Consider the following 15003-nt stretch of genomic DNA (forward strand, 5'->3'; position numbering starts at 1 on the left):
CAATTGTTTAATAAATTAGCCAACATCACACTGAAGAATAAATGTGATCATAAGTGAAAGTTACTTACCTGTAATTCTCCTTCTCCAAGGTGATTATCTTGCAGAATTTTCACTTTTGGTCTCTCTCCCTGTCTAATTCTGCTGTACTTAAAAGATCACAAAACATTTGAAGCAGGGGCAGTTCTGTATCCTTGTAAGGTGTAAAGGAGAATATTCTAGTATATGTGGTATATTTAGAAAGTACAAATTACTTTTGAATATATACAAACTATCAGATATATATGTTAGAATTTTGGGCATCGAGTAAACTAATTTTCAAAGATGTTCAGTACCACTTAAGTAAGGAATTAGGAAAAGACTTTGAAAAACACATAAGGAATTCAGGAGCATAAGCACTACTAAAAGTCAGTAAGACACTTAGTCCTAAATTCCTTAAGCAATTTTAGGCACGTGGGAGAAATTATCAACTTTAGTAATGGTTTGTAAATGTTGGCCTTTGCATTTGTAGAAGCTTATATTTCTATCCAGAAATGTTTTCCAGTATGATGCTTCATTCACTCCAATGAGAGTAGTTGACAATCTTGCAGTTTTAAATGAAACACAGCCATCGAAGACTACTTTGATAATTTAAACAGAGCATTAAGTGAAACTCCTATGTAATTGGATCAGTTTGGGCAGATCCTTCTGCTGTCACAGAAACTGACTGATGTTTATTTACTTGGGTTGCCAAGTAGACACCAAGGTCTTCCCATACAGATCCAACTGCAGGGCCAGGGTCCACATTTGTAAGAGTGACAAATTGACAGATTATGTACCAAAGCTTAAAAAGTCTGGCTTTAATAAAGATCCCTAGAAAGACTATAGCTTTAACTGGATTTTGACAGTAGTAGCCAAAACTTTTAAAAATGAATTAATTTGACTACTAAATCCATATTTACGCACTGAAATAAAGGTGACTGGATCACCCAACAAATCCCACTGATATCAAAGACAGCTAAAAACACTCAGCATCTTTGAAAATCAGGCAGCTTTTACTTAGGCATCTAAACATGTAGTTGGGCACTCGGGTTTGTCACCTTTGGAAATATTTCTTCTTTTAAGGGGTCCCATGCACCTGTAGAAACTGTGGTTTTACTATTTTTTTAAATTTACCAGATTACTTATACTCTCCAGGATATGTAATTTTTCAGTGTTATTTTATTTAATAGCTACTTGATTCTAGAAAAAGGGTTAAGCCCATGTTTCCTTCCCCTGCTTACTCAGGGTTAATATCATAATGTGTTATCAAAATTCAGTTACCCTAGTTTGCTTTCATAACAATGGTAACAGATGAGTAATTCAGAGGCAGATCTTGCTGTCACAATACAATGCCATATTAAAACACATAGATGTAAGAAACATGAAGTTTCTCAAACAGCAGAACCCTGATCAGAACTGGAGTTTTGATGCAATTTCACTACTTTCTAAGATGTTCCTGTTTTTGTGCTGTCCCAGTAAATGCCGCATAGGGATGCCTGAGATGAAAAGAAGAAAAGGAAAACAATTCAGATTTTGAGATTTTAGTACAATAGCAGAAAAAAGTTCTTGAGGCTAGTTAAAGGCAGACAATGCCTGAACTGATTGTAGACTTTGCCTGTAAGTTTCTCTACAGAATTTTTCCTAGAAATATTGCATAAATAAATTATTTGAGGCTAACAAATATCTACAAATCATAAAAGCCACAATAAAAACATACCCATATTATATTGATCTTTGGAAAGTGATTAAACAAACTACCTCAAAATGTCTGATAGAGGCAGTATTTTCCAAAGAACCTAAGCAAAATCCAAGCATAAATTCAACCAAAAGTGAATGGGATTTTTGCTTGTTAATCATGAGAGGCTCTTGAATATATTATCTTGGGTATCTAAATTGCACATCCAGTTTCTTCTGTATGCTCTTTTATAAAACTATGGTACGCCCACATCTTGAATACTGTGTACAGATGTGGTCTCCTCACCTCAAAAAAGGTATTTTAGCCTTGGAAAGGGTTCAGAAAAGGGCAACTAAAATGATTAGGGGTTTGGAACGGGTCCCATATGAGGAGAGGCTAAAGAGACTGGGACTTTTCAGTTTAGAAAAGAGGAGACTGAGGAGGGATATGATAGAGGTCTATAAAATCATGAGTGGTGTGGAGAGGGCTGATAAAGAAAAGTTATTTATTAGTTCCCATAATAGAAGAACTAGAGGACACCAAATGAAATTAATGGGTAGCAGGTTTAAACTATTAAAAGGAAGTTCTTCTTCACACAGCGTGTTGTCAACCTGTGGAACTCCTTGCCAGAGGACGCTGTGAAGGCTAGGACTATAATAGAGTTTAAAGAGAAGCTAGATAAATTCATGGAGGTTAGGTCCATAAAAGGCTATTAGCCAGGGGATAAAATGGTGTCCTTGGCCTCTGTTTGTCAGAGGCTGGAGAGGGATGTCAGGAGACAAATCGCTTGATCATTGTCTTCAGTCCACCCTCTCTGGGGCACCTGGTGCTGGCCACTGTTTGTAGACAGGATACTGGGCTAGATGGACCTTTGGTCTGACCCAGTACGGCCGTTCTTATGTTCTTATGGTAATTGTGATTGTCTAGAAGGGTGGAACTCCTAAAGATGGGTAGAAGGGCTCTTAGAAAAAGGCATCCGGAACTTGATTCACATGGGACAGTTTAATCCAACCCTCTATGAATTATATAAATTATCTAAATTCCATTGTATAATAAAATTATTTCTAGAAACTATTTGTGTAAACGACCTAGAAATAAAAACTAGCATACCACGCAATATTGTTCATGAGGCTCTAGAGTCTAAAAGAAACAAAAGACAGAACTATGTAGCACTTTAAAGACTAACAAGATGGTTTATTAGGTGATGAGCTTTCGTGGGCCAGACCCACTTCCTCAGATCAATATGTGGAAGAAAATCAGCATATTCATCCATACATTGATCTGAGGAAGTGGGTCTGGCCTACGAAAGCTCATCACCTAATAAAGCATCTTGTTAGTCTTTAAAGTGCTACATAGTTCTGTCTTTTGTTTCAGCTAGACCAGACTAACATGGCTGCATCTCTATCACTAGAGTCTAGAAGGACATCTTTAGCAAAGTCAAAAATAGTAGCCTCCTGTCACCTGGTGAAAGAAGTATTCTATTACATTCTACATTTCTGTAAACCTTGAACAGAGTTTCTTAGAAGAAAGATCTTCATGGAAACAATAGATCCAGAACAAGGATATCTATCACTTATTTGTGCTCCCCAACTACATAATTAACAATTAAAACCGTTATGCTCTTCTGGATACAGGAGATACGGAATCACCCCCTACAGCTGAGGAGAAGCCTTGTACCCTCAAAGCTGGGAGGTCTGCTGCCACCACTGCGAGGAGGAAACGTAGCGTAGTGATGGTTAGAAACGCTCTTCTGAATGGGACGGAGGCGCCCATCTGTCACCCTGACATGTCATCTTGGGAAGTATGCAACCTGATGGGGGCCCATATCCAAGACATTACGGAGGCATTGTTGAGGATTCCAGCCCTCTAACTACTACCCCATGCTACTCATCCATGTGGACACTAATGATACTGCGAGGTGTGACACTGTGAAGAAGTTTGAAGCGCAGGTGGTATTCTCTTCGGTCCTTTCTGTCAAAGGTAGGGACCCAGGCAGAGACAGGTACATCCTGGAGGTGAATGCCTGGCTGTGAAGATGGTGTTGCCAGGGGAAGAGGAGGTTACTCACCTCCTGTAACTGACGTTCTTCAAGATGAGCATCCCTGGGGGTGCTCCACATCAGATGTAGAGTGTCCCAGTGCATCTGGATGGAGTTTTCTTAGCCGTGCCTCAGTGGGGGCTGCGCATGAGCGGCGTGCGATGCGCGCGAGCTCCCTGACTAGTTGTGTGCAGGCGCAGCCCCCGCTTCCCTTCAGTTCCTTCTCTTATCCAGAACTTGGCGGAGGAGTGTGATTAACATGATTGCTTTTATATATGGTGTGGTTTTTTTCCTTTTTACATTTCCGAAGTAGAGGAAGGGAGGGTAGTAGAGCACCCCCAGGGACGCTCATCTCGAAGAACATCAGTTACAGGAGGTGAGTAACCTCCTCTTCTCCTTCGAGAGGTGTCTCTGGGGGTGCTCCACATCAGGTGACTACAAGCAGTCTATCTTATGAAGGTAGGGACTTCAGATCCGGTAAGTATGCTGTCTGCAGGAAAGCTTTCACTAACTTAATGTGGTGTAAGAGACCCGAGGCAAGCGAGTACTGTTTCACAAAAGTGTGATCCATGGACCAAGTTGCTGCTGCACAAATGTCCTCCAATGGAACTTTTCTGAGGTATGCAATCGAGGTTGCAACTACCCTCGTAGTGTGTCCTTGAATTGGAGCAGGTGGAGGTAAGTTATTAAGTGAGTAGCAGGTATTAATGCACTCCGATATCTAATGGGATAGTCTTTGAGATGATATTTTCTCTCCCATGTTATGGTTAGCGATGGAAACAAACCGGTGTGGAAAGGACCTGAATGACTTTGTTCTGTCAATATAGAGAGAGCTCTTCTGACGTTGAGAGTGCGCATCTGTGTTTCAAAGGTGTTGGAATGGGGCTTTGGGAAAAACATAGGTAGGTGTATTGTTTGATTGATGTGAAAGGCTGTGTGGACCGTAGGTAAAAATTTGGGGTGTGGCCGCATGGACACACTTTCTTTAAGAAAAAGAGTAAATGGTGGGCCGGACATGAGAGCAGCCAGTTCACTTACTCTGAGTGCTGAGGTGATAGTCACTAGGAACGCTGTTTTAAGCGTTAAGTAGAGTAAGGAGTACGTGGCCATAGGTTCAAAGGGTGGTTTTGTTAATGTTGTCAGAACCAGGTGGAGGTCCCATGGTTCTTGTGGGGGTGACACATCAGGGTATAGAGCTTGCAGACCCTTCAAAAATCATTTTGTCGTGGGGTGTGCAAACAAAGTGGTGTCATACAGTGGTACATGGAATGTTGTTATAGCTGCTAGGTGCACTCTGACTGAGGCTAATGAGAGATGAGACTGCGTCAGGTGCAGTAAGTAGTTCAATATTATTGGGAATGGGCTGTTTGTGGCAATATATTGTGCTTGCAGGCCCAGTGTGTAAATTGTGTCCATTTACTGATATATGTTTTCTTTGTTGCAGGAGCTCTGCTGTGCAGAAGAACTTCTTGGACTTGTTGGGAGCACTGGAGCTCTATGCCAGTGAACCGTTGAGGTGCCATGCTTTTAGATAGAGTATTGAGAGTTGAGGGTGAGGCGTGCTGATTTGAGGTGATAGAGGATATGAGGTACTTGTGGTAATGTGATTGCATGGCTCTGTGTCATCCTGAGTAACAGAGGAAAGCAAGGCTGTCACTGCTAGCACGGAGCTATGAGGATGATCTTCGCTTTGTCCCTCCTTATCTTTATGACAACCCTGTTCAGGAGGGGAAATGGAGGGAATGCGTATAGTAGGGGTGCATTCCATGAGAGAGTCAGAGCATCTCCTAAGGAGTGTTTGCCCATGCCCACTCTGGAACAATACACTGTGTATTTTCTGTTGGATCTGGTGGCAAACAGATCTGTGCAAGGGTGACCCCATTGGCTGAATATTTCTCGTAAGATTGTATGGTCCATCTCCCATTTGTGTTCTTGGGGGAGGGCCCTGCTTAGGGTGTCTGCTGTTGTATTGACAGTCCCAGGTATATGGCATGCGGATAAATGGATATCGCTTGCTATAGCCCAGTTCCAAAGGACTATGGCTTCTCTGTGCAGGGGCTGTGATCGTGCTCTGCCTTGTCAGTTTACATAAAACATGCATGCCGTGTTGTCCATGAAGACACGGACATGTATTCCTTTCACCTGCGGGAGTAGCTTTTGACATGCTAGGCGGATGGTTTTGAGTACTAAGATATTTATATGCAGAGCACGTTCCGCGGGGGACCACAGTCCTTGAACTGTTCTCCCTTCTTTGTGAGTACCCCAGCCTGCGAACGAGGTATCTGTGGTGATGACCACTGTGGGCTCTGTGGATAGGAAGGGAGTGGCTGTAGTTAGGTTGGACACCTCTGTCCACCATTTTAATGATGCTTTGACTGATGGAGGCATAGTTAGCCTCTTTGTCAGTGAATGAATGTTTGGTTTGTACTGCATTTGGAGCCAGCCTTGGAGACACCTCATAAATAGCCTCGCATTGGGTACTATGGGGTTGCAGGAAGCCATATGGCCTAAAAGTTGGAGGCAGTTGAGTGCGGTGACTGTAGGCATGTCCTGTAGGGATAATGCCAGGTGCCTAATGTGAGTAGCTCTGTCAGGAAGGAAGGAGGCTTTGGCTGTGACAGAGTTGAGGTGTGCCCCAATAAATTGGATGGTCTGCGAGGGAGTAAGTATCAATTTGGGGTGGTTCACTGGAAGCCCTAGAGAGTGGAAACAATCTAGCACCATCTGAGTATGCCGGCGGCATTCCTGTCTGGACCTTGCTTTTACTAGGCAGTTGTCCAGGTAGGGATATATAGTAATCCCTTGTCTCTTTAGGTGGGCAGTGACTGCCGCTAAGATCTTGGAAAAAACTCTCGGAGCTGCAGAAAGTCCGAAGGGCAGGACCGTGTACTGAAAATGGTGTGAACCTAAAGTAAAACAGAGAAAATGTCTATGAGATGGTCTGATAGGAACATGAAAATACGCATCTTGTAAGTCGAGAGAGGAAAACCAATCACCTGCCTCCAGAGCTGGATGATTGTATTTAGTATAACCATCTTAAACCTCTGCTTCTTTACGAAGCTATTTAGGTACCTGAGCTCCAAGATAGGTCTCCACCCGCCAGACTTCTTTTCAATTAGAAAATAGTGGGAATAGAACCCTGTTCTGTGGAATAGGGAAGGAACAGGTTCTATGGTTCCTATGTGTAACAGGTGATCTCTCTCGTCACAAGATGATCTTGTGAAATGGATCCCTAAAGAGGGACGGGGTTGGAGGGGGGAATGAAAAGAAAGGGGATAGTATACCCTAGGGAGATAGTTTGAAGTATCCATTTATCTGAGGCAATTAATTCCCATTAGTGAAGGAAGGGAAGTAAACAAAACTGAAAGAGATTGTAAGGGTTTTGATTTTCTGGAGATGGCGATCTGGTTTTTGATCTCTTGACTATATTTTCAAATTTGCTTATTGGATTGCCCCTAGCGATTAGGGGTGTTAGTTTGAGACCGCCATCTCAGCTGCCTGTTTCGACCCTGCTGTTGGTAAGGGGGTTGTTCTTGTCTGTGGTACTGGAAGGGGGGTTGTTGGTACCTTGGTCTGTGGTATGGCTGATACCTATATTGCCTGGATCTCGTTGTAGGGGCCTGAATACCCAAGGATTGAAGAATAGCCCTTCAATCTTTCATGGATTGAAGAAGCTCATTGGGCTTTGAGGAAAAGAGATTGTCCCCCTCAAAGGGCAGATCTTGTACAGTCATCTGAAGTTGACTCAGGAAGGCTGAGGAGTTTTACCAAGAGGCCCGTTGCATAGTAACAGCTGTAGCCATCACTCTAGTGGCTGTGTCTGATGCATCAATCGCTGTCTGAAGCACTGTATAAAAAAATTGCCTGACCCTCAGAGACAATGGCCTTAAATGGACAATGCCCTTTTTTGCTGTCTGGCAGATCATCAATAAATGCGTTCATTTTCATATAATTGTTGTAGTCATATTTACTGAGAAGGGCTGAATAGCTTGCCACCCTCAGCTGGAGTGTGGCTGACATGTATACTCTGTTGCCAAAGGCATCTAGCCTTTTGTTCTCCTTATCGGATGGGGTTGAGCGATTTTGTTGCTTGTTTCTCTGTTGTGCAGCATCCACCACCAGAGAGTTAGAGGGCGGGGGGATGTGTGAAGAGAAACTCAGACCCTTTGGGTAGCACAAAGTACTTTCGGTCCACCTTTCTACTAGTAGAGGGAATCAAGGCAGGTGTTTGCCATAAAGTTTTTGCAGGTTGAAGAATGGCTGGGTTGATAGAGAGCAATTTTAAAGAATGAGCTGAACTGTAGAATGTTAGTGAGCTCGTGGGGAGCATCTTGTACCTCCTCCACAGGGATGTTCAGGTCTTGCGCTACATGGTTAAATAAATCTTGAAAAGAAGAGACATCCTCTGAAGTATTACCAGTGGGAAGTAGCATCTCTTCTCCCATCTCTGCTAGTGATGACTTGTGAGCCAAAGAACCCGTGGCTGATCTGGGGGAGTACTGGCTGTCATAATCACTCCTTGCGTCTCTGTGAGGAGATTCAGTGAAACATGGGAGAGGCTTCTCTATGTGTTTAGTTTTACATAACCTCTTTCTATAGTGATGTGGGGGATGGTTCCACATCTGCCAGTGGGGGGGCGGGGTATGCCCCCAATGGGGCCATCCACAGATAGGGAGCCCAGGGGGCCATGTGCGCCCTGAGAAGGTCTGGTTGCATGTAACCATGTGTCTCCAGTGCCCCTTGAGATTGGGCTCAAGTGAGAACACTTCACATTCATCCTCCTCTTCGTGTGAGAGGGGGGATTTCAGATCTGAGTCGTCAGAGAGTAGCGACTGAATATATCTATCTTCACAATACAAGAGAGTGATGGGTTGAGTCTCTCTTGCAGCGCTTACTGAGAGGAGCCCGTATTTACCTCAGAGATGAGGGAGAGTTGTAGCCCCAAACTGTTGAGAAGAGGGGGCAGAGTTCAAAGAATGCGCTATCCCTTCTCTAGGCGCCATCATGAGAGGCTGAGGTACCAGTGTAGCTGTCATGAGGGTCAGCGTTACCAGGTTTGCTGAGGCTGGCACAGAGTGGCACTTTGCCTCTGTCGGTGCAGCGTGTGAAACGCTTTCAGGCTTACTACACTGTTCGCCCAAAGTACCCAGGCGGTCAAATGTGCTCAGATGGTTCTTGTCTGACTGGTCCGACTTTTTTCCCCTCAGACTACCTCTTAGTGGGGTGCTGAAGTAATGAGTTTGCCCTTCTTTTAGAAGGCTTTGTTATACTTGTTAGATGTTAAGCCCTGCCCAGAGCCTGGGTCAGAGGCATGTCTTTTGTTGTCGTCAGTACAGAGCTTTTTCAATTTAAGCTCCTTCTCTCTCTCTGAGACCTGGGTCTCATTTTGACGCAGTGGGGGCAGTCTCTGCGTGAATGAGAGCTCCCCAGACATTTGAGGCAGGAATCATACCCATCAGAGGCAGACATCGCCAGGAATGCTCATACCGGCTTGTATGTTGAAGCGGCGGTTCAAATCCCACGCCACTTTTTTTTTTTTTTTTAAAAAACTACTACTAATCTAATCTAAATAACAGTAACAGAGAAAAACTTAATAAGAACTAACTACTCTAAGAAGCTAAGTGAGCTGAGGAGAGAGGAGAATTGCCGTGTTCCGTCCACAGCCAGGGATGATAGAATGGAACTGAAGGGAGGTGGGGGCTGCGCCTGTGCATAGCTAGTCAGGGAGCCCGCGCGCACCATGCATGCGTGGCCCCTGCTGAGGCACTGCTAAGAAAACTCCATCCAGAGGCGCTGGGATGCTCTACACCTGATGTGGAGCACCCCCAGGGACGCCTCTCAAAGGAGACCTTTAGCTTCCTTGATCACGAGATACTATTCCAAGAAGGACTACTAAGCAGGGATGGGGTTCACCTTTCGAGGAAGGGGAAGACTATATTTGGATAACATTGGCTGATGTAGTGAGGAGGGCTTTAAACTAGGTTCGATGGGGGCAGGTGACCAAAGCCCACAGGTAAGTGAACATGCAGACCTGGGAGATGGGTCGGAAATGGAAGGGACCATGGCCTATAAACAGGGCTCGCCAACCACGCTGGCCGGCTCTTCCGGGTTGCAATCTACTCGCCACAGGCAAGTAGATTGCATTATTTGTCAAGCAAATTATCTATAACAGCAGAGAGAAAGAAGGGACAAGGCAGAACAGTGAGACAAAATCAAATCAGTATCTTAGATGCTTATATATAAATGCAAGAAGTATGGATAGTAAGCAGAAAGAACCTGAAGTGTTAATAAACAAACACAACAATGACATCGTTGGTATATCAGAGACTGGGTGGGATAATATACACGATTGGAATATTGGTATAGAAGGGTTCAACTTACTCAGGAAGGATAGGCGGGGAAAAAAGGGAGGAGGTATTGCCTTATATTAAAAATGGACTGAGGTGGAGATGGACATAGGAGATGTGTTGAGTCTCTCCGGGTTAGGTTAAAAGGGGTAAAAAACAAGGATGATGTCATGTTAGGGATCTACTACAGGTCACCTACCCAAGTAGAAGGTGGATCAGGCTTTTTTTAAACAACTAACAAAATCATCCAAAGTACAGGATTTGGTGGTGATGGGGGACTTCAGCTATCGAGACATAGGTTGGGAAACACACACAGCAGGGCACAGACTATCCAGTAAGTTCTTGGACTGCATTGACATCAACAACTGAAATTTGGATAAAACTTAATTTGTTTTAAGTTTTACAGTGCTTTATTATTTTTGTACTTTTTACACCCATAAATTTAATCACCCTTTAAGTTGTTTAAACAAATGTCGCAATGTTAGAAAAAAAAATGTGTGTATCTGAAAACTGCAGGTACTGGGGATACTTATAATTTTTTTTAAATGGGGTACTTTTTTTGAGAAAGGGGTACTTTATAAAAAATGGTTGAGAAACACTGGTTTAGAAGATAAAATAAAAAAACGAACAAGTGAAAAACTTAGATAAGTTAGATGTCTGCAAGTCACCAGGGCCTGATGAAATGCATCCTAGAATACTCAAGGAGCTCATAGAGGAGGTATCTGAGCCTTTAGTTATCCTTGAAAAATCATGGAAGACCGGAGAGATTCCAGAAGACTAGAAAAGGGCAAATATAGTGCCCATCTATAAAAAGGGAAATAAGAACAATGCAGGAAACTACAGATCAGTCAATTTAACTTCTATGCCAGGAAAGATAATGAAGCAAGTAATAAGGAATTCATCTGCAAACACCTGGAAGATAATAATGTGATAGGTAACAGCCAGCATGGATTTGTAAAGAACAAATCATGTCAAACCAATCTGATAGCTTTCTTTGATAGGATTACAAGTCTTGTGTATAAGGGCGAAGCGGTGGACATGATATACCTAGACTTTAGTAAGGCATTTGCTACCGTCTCACATGATCTTTTTATCAATAAGCTAGGGCTGTCAAGCAATTAAAAAATGCTGGGGAAATTATCAGCTTGTGCTGCTGCTGCCCCTTTAAAACACTGCCTCCACACACGTTTGAAAGGGGCAGCCTTGGAGCCAGGGGTCAGCTGGGGACTCCTCAGCTGATCCTGGGCTCTGTGCAGCATTTCCCTGGGGACTCCCCCCAGCTGACTCCAGGTTCTGGTGCCATGAGGAGCCCAGGATTAGCTCGGGAGTCCCCAGCTGACCCAGGGTTCCAGAGCTGCCCGTTTGAAACACATGTGGAGGCAGCATTTTAAAGGGGCAGCGGCAGCACAGCTAACATTGCCCCTTTGAAACACATGGAGGCAGCGTTTCTAAGGGGCAGCCCCATCCTAGCTATGAGGTGGCTGCTCTTTTGATATGCCACCTTTGTACATTTCAAAGGGGCAGAGGAGCCTGGAGTCAGCTCGTGACTCCCCAGCTAATCCTGGGCTCTGCATTGCACTGCCCCTTTGAAGCACTGCAGCAGTACTTCAAAGGGGCAGCACAGCACTAACACCTGCCATTAACACATTAAAACATTTAACATGTTAATCCTGGAATACTTTAATTGTAGGCATTATTCCATGTCAATTAACAGCTCTTCAATAAACAAGGCAAATACAACTTAGATGGGGCTACTGTAAGGTGGGCGCATAATTGGCTGGATAACCGCTCCAAGTGTAGTTATTAACAGTTCACAATCCTGCTGGAAGGGCATAACAAGTGGGTTTTGGCAGGGGTCTGTTTTGGGACCGGGTCTGTTCAATAGCTTCATCAATGATTTAGATACAGGAGGCCCCCAACTTGCGACCACCCAAGTTCCTACCCCCTGCACTTACAAAAATGGTTGTAAGTGCAGAAGAGGCTAGAAACCCCTGACTTGCGTCCTCGGCCCGCATTTACGATGGCACATGGTGCCTATCGTAAATGAGGGTTCCAGTTACAACACCCCCGAGTTGCAATGCTTCCCCCGGAACCAATCCCATCGCAAGTCGGGGGTCTCCTGTACTGGTATACAGAGTATGCTTATTAAGTATGCAGATGATACCAAGCTGGGAGCAGTTGCAACTGCTTTGGAGGATAGGGTAACAATTCAAAATGATCTAGACAAGCTGAAGAAATAGTGTGAGGTAAATAGGATGAAGTTTAGTAAGGACAAATACAAAGTACTCCTCTTAGACAGGAACAATCAGTTTCACACATACAGAATGGGAAGCAACTGATTAGGAAGAAGTACTGCAGAAAGGGATCTAGGGATCATAGTACAACACAAGCTGAATATGAGTCAACACAGTGACACTGTTGTAAAAAAAAGCAAACATGATTCTGGGATTCATTAACAGGAGAGTTGTGAGCAAGACAGGAGAAGTGATTTTTCCACTCTACTCTGCGCTGATTAAGTCTCAGTTGGAGTAGTATGTCCAGTTCTGAGCACCACATTTCAAGAAATGGAGAAATTGGAGAAGGTCCAGAGGGAAGAGCAACAAGAATGATTAAACGTCTAGAAAACATGTCCTGTGAGGGAAAACTGAGAGAATTGGATTTGTTTACTTTGGAAAGGAGAAGACTGAGGGGGGACATGATAGCAGTTTTCAGATATCTAAAAGGGTGTCACAAGGAGGAGGCTCCTTGACCTCTGAGGATGGAAGCAGCAGCAATAGGCTTAAACTGCAGCGAGAGGTTTAGGTTGGACATTAGGAAAAACTTCCTGTCAGGGTGGTTAAACACTGGAATAAGTTGCCAAATCTCCATCTCTGGAGGTATTCAAGAGCAGGTTAGATAGATATCTATCAAGGATGGTCTAGACGGTAATGGGTCCTGCTGTGAGGACAGAGGACTGGACTCTATGACCTATTGAGGTCCCTTCCAGTTCTAGTGTTCTATGATTTCCCCCCCCCCCCCAACACACACACAATAAAAAAAATATTTTGTAGCCTACATTAAAGTTACAATTCCAAAAATCCTTATTTGAGCCTAATGTAGTTCTGAAATTTACCTTGCATATCAGTGTAATTTTGGATGAGAGAACACCTCCATGATAAAATGTAAACAACTAAACAGCATTTATTGAGCCCCACGATTATAAGTAGTGATCCTAAGATACACATTTTTCACTTTATTTAAAAATTCAACAGCAACCCCATTCTTTCCTGTAGGAAATGGGTACCAGACAAGATGGACAAATTATCTAGTTCCACATGGTAAAATTATTGTTATGAATTTGAAGTGAAACTCTGGAAAAATAGGGTAGGCTGGCTCTTATGCTATGCTGCAGCTCTGCATATAATGTGTGATCAAAGTCATGCCAATTCCCTGCTTCAAGTACAGATAGAAATACTCTGGGGAGACACACCTTTAATTCCCAGGTTGAAACCTAGAAGATGCTTCTCTCAAAGTTCTTATGTGGCCATTCATTATAAAGGTATTAAAAATAATCATAGGTAGAGTTGGCATTATTGATCTGGTTTATATTGATAAAAGTATGGCGAAAGGTTAGGAATAAATGAACAGTACAAGAACTGTCCCTAATGGCACAAGCATAAAAAAGCAAAGCTAAAATAATCACAACCTTAACCACATTTTAAAAACAAAACATGAAAATAACTGTTACAAAATACAACTTCAATATTTTAACAAATATCTGAATTCCTAACTGAGAAGGAAGATTTACAGTGCTACCTCCCTCGCTGCCCCAATTTCCAAGGGAACACAAAAACTGGTGGGGGTGAAAGACATCTTACAAGGGAACAGGTAAGTTAGTAAGAAAGCTTGTTGGCAGAGCATGGTGCAGGACTCCAGCTGGCCAGGGAAGGAAGAGAGACTGAGGAGTATGGAAGGGCTACAGGATACTGAGGAAATGATTACTCTAGTGGTAGCTCTATTACTTTCTGCCAGTTAGTTATACTGTAGTATCAATTGCATGAAAAAAAATGTATGGTCTCTGATTGTGAAAATGGGTGGAAAGGGGTCTTAACATATGTGTAAATCAGAACTATATACATAAAGAGCTCAATCATTGAAGATGATAGGTAGGTTTCTTTTTTTTATTAAAGAAAAATTGACTAGAACAAATGTTCAAATATTTAATTTTAAAAACTTTGGCACAGCTGCTTATTGGGTAATGTGTTAGTGGTATCTGTGGCAACGTAGTCAGTGATGCAGTTTATTTGCATAGTGCAGTCTAATATTCTATAGCTTTCATGTGCAGCCATACTGGTCTCTGAAAGATGAGGCTAAATCAGAGAATTGCAATAGTCTGGCCTGAACTGGAAAAATACATTTAAAGATTTAAAGTACCTTTTTGATCGCAAACTGTGTGTGCGCTTGCAATCCATCATTCAACACTACTATTTTCCTTTTCCACATACATATAAGATCCTTTTACAGTTAGGTTATTACTGTGAAATAGTTCTCTAATGACATTGAGTCAGTGAGAGTTTGTTTTTCACTCTTAACATGAAGTGAGATGTTTTAGTATAGTTTTTTTTCTTAAAGATTATGCTGACAAATTTATGGTGGAAAACCATTGCTGACAATGGGCTACAGTGCCCAATACAAATTAACATTTTGATTTGTAACTAAACTTGCAGTGCAAAACCCACCCATAAAGCCAAAGCATACATCGTGCTACAGTATTCTATCATCTTGGTTCACGTAAGAGGAGAGAAGATAAGGGACTATAAACAAGTCATAAGATTTTAATTCAGAGATCAAAACTATTTAATAAAAGCAAATATACATTATCTAAAATAAATCAACATGATTTTCCAGAAGTTTTTTTTTCTGTAATATGACATACAAGAAAACTA

General features: G+C 42.7%; 1 protein-coding gene across 1 annotated transcript in view; it reads right to left on the reverse strand.

Moving 5' to 3' along the window:
* Window positions 1-1179: 1179 nt before the first annotated feature.
* Window positions 1180-15003, reverse strand: part of NUP58 (nucleoporin 58) — a 68501-nt gene continuing 54677 nt past the window's right edge. The window contains exon 16 of the mRNA XM_075919256.1: window positions 1180-1514. Within this exon, the coding sequence (XP_075775371.1) occupies window positions 1429-1514 (86 nt within the window). The 3' untranslated portion in view covers window positions 1180-1428. The remainder of the gene's footprint in view (window positions 1515-15003) is intronic.

Source organism: Pelodiscus sinensis, chromosome 1 (assembly GCF_049634645.1).
Source record: "Pelodiscus sinensis isolate JC-2024 chromosome 1, ASM4963464v1, whole genome shotgun sequence".
Classification (NCBI taxonomy): Eukaryota; Metazoa; Chordata; order Testudines; family Trionychidae; genus Pelodiscus; species Pelodiscus sinensis.